The 18,138-nt window shown below is 39.5% G+C and overlaps 1 protein-coding gene across 1 annotated transcript in view; it reads left to right on the top strand.

Moving 5' to 3' along the window:
- Nucleotides 1-18,138, top strand: part of LOC139693767 (uncharacterized) — a 425,657-nt gene that overhangs the window by 85,031 nt on the left and 322,488 nt on the right. The window contains exon 2 of the mRNA XM_071592039.1: nt 14,884-15,000. Coding sequence (XP_071448140.1) covers nt 14,884-15,000 — 117 coding nt within the window. The remainder of the gene's footprint in view (nt 1-14,883; nt 15,001-18,138) is intronic.

The following is an 18,138-nucleotide window of genomic DNA, read 5'->3' as shown; positions in this document are numbered from 1 at the left end:
AGCTTAGAAATTAATTTATGATCGTCATGATGAGATAAATGTATGACAGGGCGTACGTTAAAAAAGAGCTCCACCCGTGGAATATTTCGTTTCGTCAGAAGGAATTTTTTAATTATTTATTATAATATGATAAATTTGAAATTTCGGCGTTTTATAATTATTATTATCAACTGTGACGTTAGGTTTCATTTTCCAATGATCGAACACCATATTGCAAAGAGTACAATCTCCCTTATTTTACTTTGAAGTCCCCACCTTATGTTCACGGTCGAATGCTGCATTTGAAACGTGGGATCATTTCCAGTTGGCGTTTAAATATTTCAAAAGTTCAATCCTTCAAAATTAAAATACCTACGAAATCATTTCTGGCTGGTACATATTTCATTTCATGAATTATTATTGGCATTCTATCGTTTAATTTTCTATGGACACACGCCATAGAACGATACGTTTATTGGCATCTGGTGACGAGGTACACAACCCAATATCCAACACTACAATTGTGCGTAGTTCATTTAATACTGCATTTGGCATAAGACTAAAACATTTAACACCACATTTGGCATTTCATTCAAACATTTAACGCTACAACACTTAGTGATGTTATTCTTAACTAATTAGTTTATTGATCTGTTCAAGTGAAACTTTTTTGACAGCCAGTAGTGGGTGTCCCACAAGAAACCGTGTTCCCGAGGCGTCAAAAACATCAAGGGAAAAAATATAGTTAACGAATTCATTGTATAATCATCCCAATATTTGAAACATAGTTCAAAAATGAAGTGTAGTATAAATTGAAATATTTACGAAAGGTTACTCGGTGATCAAAGGCATCTTGAGGTGCTATTACTTACAAACTTCAGTTCCTTTTAAGTGTCACCTCCGTTCTCCGTGGGAGGGCTTCATTCACCCCATGATGCATCAAACCCGCTCGGGAGTCGGACGAGGTAGTTTGTGTAGTAAGCGGGAGCTCAAGCGACAAAAGTACGGGTTACTAAGCAGTTGTTGACAAAACGAAGGGCTCATTGTTGGCGTCAGTTATCCATTGGCCTTAATTTACATTTGTTTGTGCATGAAATCATTCAACACATTTCTCTATTTTTCCCGATTAGAATTAAATGTTAAATATCACCAAAAAACTACTGGGAAACGTTCAAGCCGATATTTTCGAGTGCGCATCCAATGCTCACAGATGGAGCGAAAGCGGCAACAACTCAGTCACGTGACATTGACAATGTTTTGGGAGGAGGTTCGTAAATTGCTTTCGCAAAAGTGTAATTTTACGAAAATATTACTTTTACAAATGAACTGAATCTTTGCGAAAATCATTATTAAATTATCACCAGCATAGCTTTATAATAGAATGTTTAATTGTTATAGCATAATAACGTTCCTGTAACACAGTAAACTACTAAACTACATAAAAGTACTAAATTTTGCATTGCGCTTAGAGATTATCTTATTTTTTTACGTTTAGCGAATCGACAACTATGGCAATAGTATCGAGTATGCGAAATATATTGTCCAGTTGCTAAACCTTTTAATAACTGCTCGTCCATTTTCGGCCTACCTGGCGGCGTATAAGTAAACTAAAGAAATAATTGAATTCAATCCTAAATATTTGCTGGCGTCGCCAATTCGTGAACAGTGTGCGTAGATTAGGTGACATTGGTGGTTTTCAGCAGTACCTTGAGTGCCCCTTTGGTTGGCGTCATGGTCACTCTGCATTTCTTATCTCTAAAGAACAGACGAAATCGCAAACAAAACTCACAAGTCCCTGGAATGTATCGATCGATGAATCGCAAAAGTGTTCCAAACGCTACATGGCCGAAACCTTCAAAAATGGCAATTCCATCCTCCCTTTTGTGGTAGCCATTGCTCTAGAACTTCAAAAGCACGCTTTGTACCGTGAAACGGAACGACCTGAAGAGTATCAAAGGGCTTGGTATCTGAAAAGGGAGCCTCGCCTTTAGTTTGTGGGTGCGTGCGTCTCGAAACCGTAAATCCTTTGTTTGTGCATTGGGGGCTGTGCGATATATCGACATTATGTCGATATATTTTTTCTCAAAACAAAAACAACGATATTAATTGTTTTATGAAACTGATAGTTTAGGTATATCAAGTGTCGAATATCATCATTCATATGAAAAGAAAGAGCAATATGTTGACGTTGCGGCCGATATCTTTCATGCGTACGAAAAAGAAGAAATGCGTGATGCGTGGACAAGTCATATGCCATCTATGCATTAGATGGACATTTCGACTGAGGGATACATGTGTAATGTTATCGTAATGTTTTAAAGACAACAATTTTGACATGAAATGTTTTCAATATTGTCGTTACTGCTGTTGATAGGAACGTTTTTGATAAATAATACACTCTAAAATTCCGCCTAGCATGACTACTTGACACTCGACCGAACAATTTTATAAAACCATTCTTCAAATCCACGTACGAGGTCTTCATTAAGAATTAGTAGAAACATTTACCGCAGATCGAGGTGCAAATCAATGAAATTCTGCATAATAGCACCCCTTGTATATCGGCACACCGATGCCAGCGCCCCTGCCAGTCGCGGTACGTTTCATGGAAGGCGTCGACGGGAACCACATGTTCAGGCACCTGGTCACGGGCCCTCTGGAATAATCCAGCGTTCCAAAACGGTTGCCTTTCAAGCTCCTTTTTATTCTTGGGAACAAAAAAGTCCGGCGGTGCCACAGTGGGGGGGGGGGGATTAATTATTTTCTCGATAAGTAGGCAGGTGAAGTTGAACATTAAAGTAGCTGGGAGTAAACTAGAATTGGTTCAATCGATAGCATTTTAGGTAGCATTCTGGAGGATATGTGTGCTTTCATGAGAACATTAGCACAGGAGTTGCGAAGAGAAGTTATGACAGTGATATATAAATATAAATATAAATATATATATATATATATCATATCTTCACGTTGCTCATATGTGAATATATAAGTATATATTTTCATATATAAATATATATATATATATTTTCATATATAAATATATATATATATATATATATATATATATATATATATCACAGGGAAAGGAACTGGTCCCCCTACCCTGCTGGGTGAATTTCACACGCCGTCGGGCTTAGTACTGGGTGAACTCTACCATCACCTACCAAACCGACCCGGGTTGATTACTGTGTTCATGGTTTATATATATATATATATATATATATATATATATATATATGTATGTATATATATGTAAAATACTCCTTTTGTGATAAAAGCTATGGTGTCTACACTTAAGCACTCTCTTACGCTCCACTCAAACTCAAAACTATAGAACGGGCGTATATCTGGCGACTCGATTCCTGGAATGAGCCAAGGATTAATCGTAGCGTTTGGAGCATTCGTGATATTCACGATACTCCTTCTTCTTCAATTCCCCACCAACTTACGTTTTAAACTTCTAAACACATCGGGGCGCATTGATTCCCCCGTACAGCATCGTATCTCTGAGTCCTCGTCTTCTTTCTACTGCCCAAAAAATCGTTATCTCAAAGCGGACGACTGTTGGAAAGTTTACCCCTTGCAAGACGGGCATTGGACGGGTCCGTAAAGACGTCTTGCTAATGATATGAGTTCAGTGGAATTGTACTGTTTAGTAAGAATTTCTTGAGAAGCAAGCGGAAACTATGAAATTACTTTTTAATGCAATTGGGGTTGATTCGGTAATCGAATGACCGAGATGACTACGGTTCCGCACCTGAGGCGCTTCATATCTTCATTTTGTCCAAGTTTGCAAGTTTCCTAATACGTACATCGACGCTCAGGCAGTTTCATCAAGATTTTGTTTTTAATTTACCTCACAAATGGCTCACAGTAATTTTAAACACTTTTCCCTCTCCTAATTGCTCGTATCAATTTATGAGGGAACAGTTTTACAAATACTTAGTCAGCTGTGGAAATATTCCATTCGAATCGTCAGCATCCATATTGAAAATTTCGTTTCTACGAAATTATTTGTCCATGTCACGAAACATTATAATTTCTAAACTGTGTCAGTGCATACTTGTCAAGTCTTAATAACCAAATCACAATAAACAAAGCCGCCAGCCAAAAACTGTTTAGAATTCTAAACATCAAGCCTAGCAGTTAAACAAAACTTCGAATGGAATATTTACAAAATCGATCAATTTTGTAAAAATCACAGTTCTAAACGTATCTCTCGCTTACAGTACTCAAGTGAATTTACCAATTTCAGTTGGTCTCAATATGAAATGAGCGCTTATACAACGAGAAAGGTCTCAGAAGTACCCGGCCTGACCTAGAGATGGCGGTAGTCGTTTAAAAATGTCACTGTATTAGAAAGTACGCAATCTATAAAGCATATTTTTACAGTTTGAAGACGCCACGTGGTTTAGTATTTGTTTGGCAACCATCAATTTTGAACGTTTTCAGTGAATTTGTGAAAATGGAGAAAATTGGTTATTGTTATGTGGTACAATGCTTTTATTTGAAAGGCCTCAGCCCAACCGATATAAAAGTTGAACTGGATTCTACTCTGGGTGAGTCTGCTCCTTCGTTTACAACAGTAAAATATTGGGTAGCAGAGTTTAAACGAGGCTGTGCGAGCTGTCAAGGCGAGCATCAAATTGGTCGACAAAATGAGGTGACGACTCCAGAAACGGCGAAGAAAATCCACGAAGTGACACTGGATGATCGTCGACTGAAAGTGCGCGAGCTAGCAGACGTACGTAGTATGCATTTCAAAAAGTGTGGTACATCACATATTAACTGAAAATGTGGACATGAGAGAGTTGTGTGGAAGATGTCTGTCGCGTTTGTTGACAATCGAGCAAAACCAGTGTCAAACAACTCATTTACTCCAAGTTCGCCCTGAACCAACTTTCTCTGCTTTCTTCGAATTTCTCCCGTAATCCATCGTATGTTTCCCTACATCGGTTTCTTTTCATGGTGTTCTCTTCGTTCTTCTCCACATTCATATTTTGAAAGCCTACTACAATTTATGATTATCCCCTCGGGGGGTTTAAATAAGGCTGTTTCGAAACCATTGAACACCGTACGCCTTATCAAAGCACTCTCTCCAATTTCATTTGCCTCCTTATCTGTCATCCTTATCATCAACTCCTTCCTCCTCTTTTAGAGAAAGCTGCCTTTGCATGGAACAATTATCCTTTTAATGCCCTTCAAACTTTGCTCATTTTCGCAGAAAATTTCTTCTTCCCAAATAAATGACGCGTGTTCGTTACCAGCTCCAATTTATTCCTTTCCTCAAAACGGGAGATATAAGTCGAAGCAGGATTTAGGGACATCTCAGCGGAGTTTAGAAACTATTGAAAAGTCGTGAAAGTCTTTGAAAATTGATGTAGAAGTAGTAAATTCCATGGATACGGTACAGGCAGCATCCCAAAGCTGGAACAAAAGACTCTTTACAACTAGTGCCTTTTCTTTGATGCTCGCTCCATTTAGCGAATTTTTTTTCTTGAATGAATCACACGACATTTTATATGTAGTGTCAACATTACCCAACATTGTCAGACTCATCTTTTTTAAATCTCATCTTGAAGATTGATTGATCTTACTTTATCTAGCAAAAAACTATTATACGAGCCAGGCATACCACAATACTATCGTATCGTAGGAGTCTTTTCAGTGACGAATACTTATCGAAAGAGAAGAGAATGGCAATGAGAAGAACAGCCGTACGGTATCGTATTGTGGTATGGCTGTTCTTCAATGAAAGGACTCCTCCGCTCCACGTAGTTCCTCTAGTTAGTAATTAATTATATTACCAACAAATAAATGTTTTATATTTAGTTCAAATCCTCGAGATGACTCATTATTGCGACTAAACTTACTTTTCATTTTAATCACCTCTTGAAACAAATCGGATTTGTGAACGATTTGCGTAATTCCTATGGATTTTGTTGAATTTTGTCATTGTTTCGTAGGCAACGTAGATGCTCAAATTGTCCAACAATACGCGAGTGAAATAATGGCCATCTCATATCATCAAACCACCAATGCATCCCTTAAGTATTCCCAGCATACCCCTTATATATATATATATATATATATATATATATATATATATATATATATATATATATATATATATATAATCTGTGTGAGTGTTATTGGGTCCATCATAAAAATCATGCGACGAAAAGTAAAGTATATTTCCCATTGCCTCCCTCATCCCGGTTGGACGGATTAAAGGGGGTAAGGATGTATAAACATACAATTGAAGAGGGGCTTGTTGTAAGGTTGGATGTTAGACTGTGTTTTTTTAGGAGAAAAACAATGGAATTGTTGCTGTACCAATTGGTAGCTTGTGTTTATCCAATACCTACCTAAAACGCTGCATTGCCGATAAAATACAAATACAAGTTATCACCCTGCAAGCCACCGTTTGGGTTGAGTGGCAGGGGGTGATTCGAATATAAAAAATAAGTTTCTTTTAATTTTTAGTTTGAAGTTAATATGTGAAATAACTCAAATAATGTAGATAATTGTAAGTTACCGTTACATGCACCACGGTATCTTGGCGTGAAATATTTCTCTATGCGTACCCGAGGGGCCTCTAGCAACGAGACGTGGAAAGAGCGATAAAATTAAGGGCGGATGAAATAATTGTACAAGGCTGCATATGATTTATTGAAAAAGAAAAAATACTTCTTTCCCCGCCCACAATCCAACTCTTTTACACTTTAGCCCCCTCCCCCTCCTCCTCAAGAACGAAATTCTGCACAAATACGGTCAAAAGGGTTTTGTCGTCTTACTCGTACATAATATGTTCGCGTGGAGTTTGAAAACAGACATTCAAACTTGCGTATTTACCCTTCAGGTCAAGGGTTACATTTAGCGTTTTCTAAGCGAGGATTAAATGCATCCCTTGGCTGCTCGCTCGGAAGATTTTGCTCTAGGGATCGCTAAAAAATTCACCTTCTTAAAGGGGAAACAGTGAAATTGGACAGAACTTGTGATACCATTATGGATGTAAATGTATGCTATGGACCGAAACGTTTTGAAGCACGTCGGGCCATCTCGATTTTTTTGCTGTTTTTTTTTTAAATAATTTTTCCATTCTGAATAAAGTTTCGAAAAATTAGGCGACTCGGTTGGAAAGACGATTGTTCCTGCATGTTTTAACGAATGTGTAATTTCAATCGGTGTGGTTTATGTTTTGCAAATATGACAATTGGTTCTTCTTAAGTAACCGTATAGCAAATGATTTTCTATGATAATGTCCTAGATCTGCCCTAACAAGCTTTTAAAGCAACAGGGACACAGTAATGCTTGCTTGCTTGCAGCTAACAATAATATTTTTTTAAATTACAAACAGTATAATTTACCAGATGGATATGTTATCCGTTCATTATCGCAGGCCTCTATGGATGACACTTGGTGGTATCAGGCTTGTCTGCCCGGTGATTCATTTTCGAATTTAAGAAGAATGCAAGGTATTTTCCACTAAAACATATACCCTTGAGGACGACTTTAATGCATTGAAACCGGTTGTAACAAATAAAAAAGGTTTTGTTTAAAACACCTACTGTTCTTCTTTCATTGGAAAATGGATGAGTTAATATATTTAGACTTTAATAGATTTAGTTTTTAATGTCATATGAATAGAAATATTTATCAATAGCCACAAATATATACCACGTGTGCGCTTAATGTACAGCCATATGAACGTCAGTTAGCGAAAACTAGTGTGAATTTTTCTTTGCACTTGTTAGGTTACCAGGTAACCAGCCTACAACTCTAATTCTCCGTGAACGCAATTACAAGCAAGAGCTGAAGAACAGTCTCCCCGTGAGTTCCCACTTCCATTCGAATGGGTTGAAAACTGGACGACTCAGATGTGATGCGTGGTCACTCCGAATATTCCTGATACCCTAATTTAATGCGCGCTTTTCGTCGCTTAATGGTGGAGAAGGAGCCCCCCCCCGTGTCCTTGCGAAACTAACGCGTTGCATTGCGGGCGGCGGTTCTTCGGGACGTGGGGGGAAGAAGAGGGGGAAGGGGTCCCCCCCCCACGATACCGCCCCCCCCACCCTTACCCCCGTTGGTCCACTGTCGCTAGTCCCGGCGCCGCCGCTCTGTGCTGGTTATACTCCGGGGGAGGGTTCACTCGGGGAGCGGCGGGGCGCGTTGACGGCCTTGCGACGAGGAGCACTACCCCTCTCCCTCCTTCCCCCCCCCCCCCGCGTCCCTCGAACCCTGGCAACCGAGAGAGTGGAGAGAAAGGGGCGCGGCCGGCGCTGCAGGGAGGCAGGTCAAGGAAGGAGGGAGGCAGAACTAAAGGGAGGGACAAGGTCGCGCGACGCAAGAGAAATAACAGTATAATTCCCGGCGATAGATGGCAGTGCGCCGAGCAGTCGAACTGCATTCCCCTTTCAGAGTTGCCTTGTGTGGGGATGGCTGTGGGGACGGAGAAGAAGAGGGATGGATGGACCATCAAAAAGAGGCGCGGAGAGGGGCACGTCGTAAGAGGAGATGGCACAATCGTGGTTTGCAGAGGGATCGATTTTAATGCCGGATGAAGTCATCGATACAAAACTTGTAACGCCTGGAATAAGTTAAGGTCAGATAGAAGCCCTACCAGTTGAGAAGAGACCAATGCTGCTCTGAAAGAGGAGGAATTAGATCATTTTGGCCACGCAGAATAATTTCTGCTCACCTAAGTAGCCTCGTTGGAGGCTGGAAAGGAGAAAGGTCGCGGTCACGCAGTGGACCAAGGCAAAATACTGCAGGTGAAATGTTTGGATTCATGAAAAGGATACTAAAGAATTGCAATGGGAGGGCAAGAAGTTATTTTATTTCACGTCAGCTAGGTCCCGCCTATACTGCGGGTGTATTGGGTCCTCACGAGGTAGACTTAGATTTGGAACTAGATCGAGTGCAATGTAGAGCAGCTAGGTTTGTGACAAGTTGTAATGAACAAGGTAGCAGTCAACGACACCATTGGAATAATTAGGATGGGAGCCAACAGTCGATCGTAGGCTTAAATACAGGTTAAATGTACTGCGTATATTTGAGGCAGGTTACTTTTTTGAGGATATTAAGGCCATATTACAGGCATCGACTTATTATGTTAGATCAGATCACATCCGTGAAATCACGGAGATAGATAGTAGAACGGATAGATTTAAAATGTCGTTTTTTCCTCGTACCATTTGAGATCAAATTATACATGACAACAATCGCGTAAGAGATAATTACAATTGGTTATGTATACATTTTATTCCATATTCAGTATGTTGTTTTATTAATCAAAAGACCCATTTTTTTGACAGTTCTATAGCATAATTTGAATATTTTCCTTGTTGAATATTCTTGCATATAAATACATTCTTTCGTGTGAGTAACTTTCTTCCAGTGCTTGATCAAACTGATATTTGTGTAGAGGTGACATGGTTGGGATTGTGCATGCATGGCTGGTGACCTAACACCCCCCGCCACACGGCCTTGCGGAGGCTTGCGTGCTATTGGGTAGATGTAGGTGATGGTGTTTTGAATTTACACAGTTATATTTATTTACACAATTAGGTACACAATTCTAGAGCTTGCTTTTCTCCACAGTAACTGTATGAAAATCAATTAAAAAATCTGCTCTAGTAAATGACATGTACAGTGGTAGGACTGATTTTTTTACAAGAATTTTATTGACGATATACTTACATCGACTTAATAATCTTCAAAGTATGCTCCTTGAGCTGCTACACACTTAGAATAACGTTGCTCCCATTCCCCTTTACGCCCGCTGGAAATTTTCTTTGGGGATGCCGTTGATGACCCTCGTCGAAGCCTCTTGAACGGCCTTTATCGAGTCAAAACGTCGTCGCATGAGCTGTCTTTTCATCAGGGGGAAGAAGAAGAAGTCCGGTGGTGCCAGATCGGGAGAATAGGGCGGGTGCGGCAACGTGGCAACGCCGTATTTGGCCAGGAGCTGTCTGACGACGAGCGCGCCATGGCAGAATTTTCGGCACCATCTTGGCGCACACCTTGCGCAAGGCCAAATCCTGTGAAATAACGCGTTGGACGTTGAATGCAGACAGACCCAACTGGTCTGCAATTTCTTCACTAGTTAAGCGTCGGTCTGTGTTCAGCAGTGTCCTCACTCTGTCCACATTCGTGTCGGTTCTTGCCGTCGACGGCCGTCCGGAGCGATGGTCGTCTTCAACGAGCTCCCTACCCTCTTTAAACAACTTGTGTCACTCAAATACTGTGGAACGGCTTAAGGCAGTGTCCCCATAAGCCTGCTTGATCATATCGAGTGTCTCAGTTGCCGTCTTCCCGAGTTTCGCACAAAACTTCACGGAATAACGTTGCTCTAAATTCAGATTCATTTTGTTTTTCGACGCGGACAAAAAACTTGCTTCACTAAAAACGGTGTCCTCACTCAACGACAGTCCGCAGGCGACTGAGGTTGGTGTCGGTCTGTTGCTAAGAGCCCCCTCCACCTTACCCTGCCAGGCAGACCCCCCTCCACCGCTCCGTTCGCGCCAGAGAAAATCAGTCCAACCACTTTTGGGTGCGACCCTGTATGCTTAGTAGTTTGTTTGTAATATCTACCCATTGTCGATGTACACAATTGGACTCTTTCTGGAATAATAACATATATGAGCAGCGGATGTTTGAGACCAAACATAATCTGGACTCACCGTCGACAAGAAAGCTTGCAGTGTTTATGGTGACTGGAATGTTCATTAATGTCAGAACATTTTATCATTAACTGTTGTTGTTCCTAAAACGTTTATCGTTTGGCTAATTTAAATGAAAAACTTTCGCAATCCCATCTTTAACTGGTCATCTTAAATTTTCATCAAGAAACGAATCAGCAATTGCCGAACGTATTTGATTCAAGCAGACATAAGAACGAATGTTTCCGCAATAAATATAAAATTACATTAGGATATGAAATTTTACCTTAAAAAAATGGTAATTTAAACTACACATAATTGTGACCGGCTATCGTTTGCAAAAATTATATTTTCTCGTTTCGGAAACTGAGGTTCAAAATAATATGAATTTAATGTCTCTGTTTAGAGAAGGGGCATTCAACCGTCGTAAATTTATTCGGAAACCCATACTGGAAGTCTCTAATGTTAAAAATTCAAGTGGATTAGACTACAATAGAGAAGATGCCTCGATGAAATCTTCAGAATAAGAATTTGGGGATTGATCTGTATGGAGAAATACATTTAAGTAATGCAGATCTATGGAGGAAGTTTACCTCGTTAAATAACTAGATTTTTTGGCTAGTTCTATGCTTTGAAACCTGTTTAAAAATCAAACATTAAAAGCAAATTAAAAATCAGGTGAATATTTTGTTGTTCCGTTAATTGCCGAAGCTGCAAAACCTAATAAGGTGACATCATTAATCAAGGGAAAAGAATATGATTAAAAAAAAAGCCTGGTGTCCTATCTGGAGACGTGAAAAAGATAAGAAATATGCAAACAATTGAATAAAAATAACAAATTTCAGATATTAAAAAAATAAATAATTTATGGAGGTATCAAATACCTCGTACATACGACGCCATTCTAGGAATGAAGACAGGGAAATGTAGCCATTATATTTTTTTGCTTCTTTTGCCTTGCTACAGTCCCAATGTCTGGTATTTAGTTGCGTTCTGGTGACCTAACACCCACTGCCACACGTCCTTGTGACGGATTGATGGACCTCCACTTACACTGGCAAGAATTCTCAGAATTTATTTGGAGATAATAGAGAAGATTTTAAGTAAGGATAAAAATGAGAACTGCGTCCTTAATTAACGAAACTTAGTTTGTAGCCGGGCACGGGCGTGGGAAGTGGCCCCCGCCCGTATTGCGCTTTGAGAACTCACATCAACCCGAAAGACCAACCATTCTCATGTTTCGAGTCAATCTCATCGAATCGTCCAATCACGAGCGAGAACGAATAGTTAAGTCGTCCTCCAATCACATACGATCACGTGGCTCGCACTCACCAGAGCCACCGGCGACTAACAATTGAAATACTCGAGCGGGCGTTTCATGCGGTGTCAAAACCGATAATGTACGATGATTGAAAATATGCACCTGAAGTTCAGAATCATTCAAGGGTATTAACAATATAACAACTGAGGTCCCCATTATTGAATATAAAACAAAGTATCAAGCGATATACGGAGTATTTCTATTGGTTTACGTGAGAGAAGGGAAACGTTTACTGATTGGCTGAACTTCGTATATTGTGATGTCACCTTGAACGATGCGGAATTAAAGCTTGTGAATAGGACCTTCTTAATTTCTACTATACACTCTTAGGTCTTCCTTTGCGGGATCTTCCCTTCAATATTCTCTATTTTATTATTTTTATATTTAATCCATTTTACTCATTCTCCCTCACCATATTTTAAGGGCTTCTATTCTCCTCTTTTTAATAAAAAACCACTTTTTCAAGTTTCCATATCTCTGATCGATAGAGTTCCAGGCTCCATAAGAACGTTTTGTCGAACTGCTTCCATGCTTGCATCCCCTAGCGTTCTTTGAACATAGCAGAGAACCTCTTCTTCACGGACGCCTTCTTAGCTCGCGCTATCCCTTGCCTGATGTCGGTCAAACTTCTTCTATCTCAAGTTATACTACTGTCCAGGTGAATAGACGTAATTAATTAGCATCTAGGAAGTACTATGCAGTGTATCGTAGTAATTTATTGCAGAAATGTCAATAGAATTCCCTTTCCGGGTGGTTTTTTCGAGTTTTAGGAATACGCAAGTCATGGCGCCACGTGGGGGAAATCGGATGAGTGTGTAATGGCGAAGAATTATCTTTTAAGTGATAGAAAATTGGATAATTTAATTAAAGGAAGAAACGCAATGGATTTCTTCAAAAATTTGTTGGCACAATAGAAGAGAGCTATGTTTATTGAACCGTTCTCATAGATATTGAGTACATAGATTGCGATAAAAATATCATTCAAGATGTCCTCGAAAAGCAGGAAGATCAAATGCGCATCAATTAAAGAGGGAGCCGTATGACGTATTTACAGGGGTGCGGTGCATACATCCTGATAAGCACGCGTTTCCTCGAATGACCTTTCCTCGCCGGGTCACCCCAGACTTATCCGAAGCATTATACTTAGCCACAATATTGTAAACAGTTGATCTGGGGTACCACCGGAAGAATCGAACTATTTCGAAATAAAACGCCCAGCGCGAACACTTTCGATAATTGCGGCTCTTCGATTGTACTCCGCACTTGTACGTAACAATCGGCCATTTTGAGGTTATGACTGTTCACTAGATGCGTATAAATTTCGAGAACGCCAATTGCGACCTTCATTGGAACAACGATATGGCGGGAAATTCAAATTGAAATGTGTCCGGATTTGTGCGTTGCAGTCTGTAGTTGAGTCGAAAATTGAAGATTTGGTGCTAACGAGATCACTCAAACATCGGACGGGCCTGAGGCAACGTCGAAGAAATGGTAACCTATTCCTCGGTTAATTCGCTTCGTCTAAAGAGATTGGAGCGAGGCTGGAAAACAGGACTCACCACCGAACAAATACATCTAACTCTTGCTTTAAAAAGGAAAAATATGTCGAAATGACGGAGAACACGGAATCTGCGAAATGATTCATCAGCTATTAATGATTATTTATAATTTTTCTATATAAATGTTGCACTTCCCACGCCATTAATGTTTTAAATAATCATCCAATAACAATCGAAAACTTAGACAGCATAATGGCTAAAGCTTAGACACGCAGATAAACAAACAATCCTTGGCAACCACTGAATGCACCGCGTGTCGAAAATTAATCGCCTTCTCTGCGTACTCGTTAATCTAGAGAGTGTGTGAGAGAGAGGGGGGGATGTGGATAACAGATTGCGTCGGAACAGAGATAACGAAAGTCAAGCGCAAGGTGCGCCGTCTCCATGTATCTAGCTGCCGACGAGAAATTTGAAAAAAAATTGACGAGCGCACTGCGCGCATGTTAGAAGGATGGAGACTGGTGCCCGCGCTCAACACTTTTGTCCTATCGGATGGAGGTCAGGGGTGGAAGGGGTGAGAGGGAAAAGGTAGAGGGTTGGGAAGGGATGAGGTTGGGGGCGGGGTTGGTTTGGGAGAGGGAGGATGATGTTATCGACAGGAAGAAAAGACATCCTCTCTCTTGTTCTCGACTGTCCCCATCGTCATATCCAAAGGTCGACACGCAGTAAGTCCTGTCGTTTACGTGATTCAGGGAAAGGTGTGGCTCCCTGAGTGATGTGGAACGCAATACTAAAGGAGAATCAGTCCTCGCGGAATGATTTTTTTCGGGAAAAAATAGTTTCGCCTGGAGTAGTTCAGAACTTCACGCCTTTGGAAGAAATAATTCTTCAAATTAGGTAGGTTGCGTGATTTTGTAGTGGTAGGATTCTCAAGGAACAAGGATAAGAGTGATCCTTGTACTCAATATTTGAAGTGGCATACGATATACCCTCATGGCACCATTGAATAGGAATTTGGTTGACGCTGGAAAATTCTCAAAATAAAAATTGGATGATCTATTGGAATTATTTGACTTTAAATTACGCTTTAATTGGACAGAGTTCAAACCGTGTCTTTCTAGAAGACGTAGTAGAATTCACTAGACAGTTTATCTATTGATTTAATGTTGGAACATGTCCTCCAATTCGTTTACTCTTAGTGATATATTCATTTAATTTTATCGATCCGTTCGCTCGAGATACGTATCTTCCCTTTTTCTTCTTCTCTTTTCGTAAATTGCCTTTCACACTAATAGAGGTAGGTGAATATGTGTGCGTACCTGTAATAAATCCCCTTCCTATTTCTCGCGCTTGTCCGTGTTCGTTGGGAAATTGATTTATCTCGTAATTCATCACGTCTTTTCCTCTCACTTCTTTCCAGTTTCATCAAACCATCAAGACATATCTCCACGATAGGGTGTGGGACTTCCACTTCTACGTGAGCAAATCCTGGCCAGAAGACCCCATCATCCTACACTTTCCCGGAATTACCAGCTTGGTGAGTGACCCTGAACAATAAATATAAACATATATATATATATATATATATATATATAAACACACACACACATACATGCACGAAATGGAACGCTCTTTGGCGACGCACAAATATTTTAAAACAAAGATTTAGATTTTTAAAACATAGAAACACAAAGAAAGGACACTCCCATACGTAATTTTGACGTTTCGACGGCACGACCATCCTCGTCCTTTCTTTGTGTTGCTATGTTTTAAACATCAATATCTGTATTTGTATATATACAGATATATATTTATGTATATGTTTATACATACATATATATATATATATATATATATATATATATATATATATATATATATATATATGATATTTAAATATATGAAAACATTGATTAAGACATTTAAACAGAGAATCACAAAGAAAGACGTGATCATCAGATTCTAATGATGTCGTCCGTGCCGTCAAAACGTCATAACTACATATGTGAATGTCCTTTCTTTGTGTTTCTTTGTTTAAATGTCTTCATCAATTTTTTAAATTAATTTTACGTCACCGAAGTGCGTTCTGTTTCGAAGATATATATATATATATATATATATATATATATATATATATATATATATATATATATATAAATATATATAAATATATATATATATACATACATACATGATATATAAATATATAAAATATCATTCACTCCGAGCGTACTCCTTTTTTTGTACGAGTGAATCCCTATTGTTATTCTTTTTGCAAAAAAATATGCAATGTCTAAATATTTCCAAGGCATCCCCAATTTATAGATTTGGAGCCAAGGCATCCCCAATTTATGGATTTGGACAGCAGAGTTATAAGAATATATTTTTGGCATTAGTGTTGATTTCAATCACTTCGTCAAAACGAAAAAAAAGGAATCTCAATTTCGGCTGATTAAAAAAAATATTCTTATCGGGGTATAAACATGTAGTTTGTGTTACCTTATGCCTTGTTATTCCGCCAAGAGAACTAGTTTTTTCAGTACACGAATCTATGTTTGACAACGAAGTAAATAAATGGAAGAATATGACTAATAGAGTAATAATCCCTATATATTTTGATAGAGCACTGGATGGAAATTGTATTAAACCTATCTCGCTAAAAGACTCCATTAATAAATTGCTTTCGCGAAGGATATCACATATATCGATCAATATTTATATGTTCGCATAGAAAATGTCGTCCATCTTTCTTTATTTTGAAAGCTATAACAGCTGTTATTGTTGCCGTGGGCGCAGTTGGGAGAAACTGGAATCAAATTATGTCAGGATTTATTTTAGGAAAATACCTCTAATTCCGAGATCAGACAGGCATCAAAATATCAAAAATGCTATAAAAATTAATAAAATAAAATAATATGTAAAATTTATAAAAAAGTAATAAAAAAAACACAGACATGTTTTTGATATTTCCTTTGAAACACTCAGGATAAATCTTAACCTATTTTTTATTCTGACCCTTTTTTTTGGGAATCCATTGAGATATGATGAGTCTCTTCCCTCTCGTCTAAGTATCATGAATACATAAAAAAGGTATTTTTATCTTATAGCGAAAGAAAAGTGTGAGCATATATATCTGAAGTAAACATAGATACATGTGTCAATATATGATTGGTGATCAGATCTAAAGCAAAACAAAACAAGCGCATTTAGAAATATTTTTTACAGACTTATTTCACAAGCTTTTTTGTTATAAATACTAAGAATATCAAAATTAGTGTTTTCTACTTTAAAAATGAACTCTCCCTGAGAGAATATTTTTGAATAATCAGTTTGGCATTTGAATAATGCTATGAAACGAAGGAAAATACTTTGAACCCTTTTTAAGGATTGATAAATGCTTGAATTCATAGGAAACGAAATATTAACTGATGAATTATATGACAGCGTGTTCTTTATCGATAGAATATATATTTTTTTAATCTTTCATCCTGAAAAATGGCTGGAATAGTGCGATAATAAGCATTACGTAAGATTCCCCAGTTTTTTCATGTAAGTAAGGAAGGGTATTCAAAAGGCGCGCATCCTGTTTCCCCTCAGAAGAGAAACTTGCGTAAATACGAGCACACTATTAAGGTGTTGTGTATTAGTCAGAGCACAGTGATCGCGTGGTGGATCGCAATTTTTTTTAAGGTCGTTCTTACTCTCCTACCCTCGCGAGGAAAATTTTTTTTAATACGGAAAACCGCTCTCCTTAGCTCCATGGCAACAACGGACTAAAAAAAAACATTTAAAAAAACCTTAAAAATGCCCTCGCCCTCTTTCCTCCCGAGTGGCGCACGCCCTTCTTCCCTGCCTCCCGTCCTTCCGTGGCGCCCCAAATTTTAATAATCGATAGGACGAAGGAAAAAATTGAAACTCGAGAGAGTTTTCACGGAGATTCGGGGGGAAGGGGGTGTGTGTGGAGCGGGGAGTGGGTTGACGGAAAGGGGGTGAAGGGGAAAGGGAGGGGAAAGAGGGTGTCGAGACTGCAGACGTCCTTGCGCCCTCTCAAGGACTTTCACTTCAATTTCTTCCCCGAGCTCACGTGATCCGCACAATTCGGATGTGTTGGTAAGGAGGGGGGAGAAAAATGGAGGGATGATGTGCGAGACGAAATGTGGCGATGCGCGATTTGTTATAACTTCCGTGTCAATCCGCTAATGGGAAAATGTCTCCCCTCTCCCGTCCACCATGCTAACATTAATAAACCGGATGTGGGGGTGGAGGTTAGCTCTTCATATCCCCCCTCTATGTCTACCTGCACCCCCTCCCCTGTTAGACCGCAGAGCTTCCGTCCAAAAGACTTCGAATCTTCTCCTAGCTGTGCTCTCTCTATAGAAATCTCGGTAGTAGTAGTAGTATTTAGGGGAGGCGGTTGACAGCTGAGGTCATTTGTACCTTTGGGGATGGACAGGAAAGGGTGGAGAGAAACTCGGCGTCGGCGTTAGGCTACTCTTAACGAAAGGCGCCAAGGGGTCCGCAGCTTAACGTGTCATCCGACGGACAGCGTACTCACTCTAAGTGCCCTCCACAAAGCACCTCAAGTAGGGATCGAGATACCTCTGAAAAATATTCAACGCCGCCGGAATATGAACCCGGGCCCTCTGTGTGGGAAGCCAGCACGATAGCCACCGCA

Source organism: Hetaerina americana, unplaced genomic scaffold (genome assembly GCF_022747635.1).
Source record: "Hetaerina americana unplaced genomic scaffold, ioHetAmer1.1.p SCAF_5, whole genome shotgun sequence".
In the NCBI taxonomy this organism is placed as follows: Eukaryota; Metazoa; Arthropoda; class Insecta; order Odonata; family Calopterygidae; genus Hetaerina; species Hetaerina americana.
Note: the sequence above shows the minus strand (reverse complement) of the source record. Positions and strands in the feature narration are given on the sequence as shown.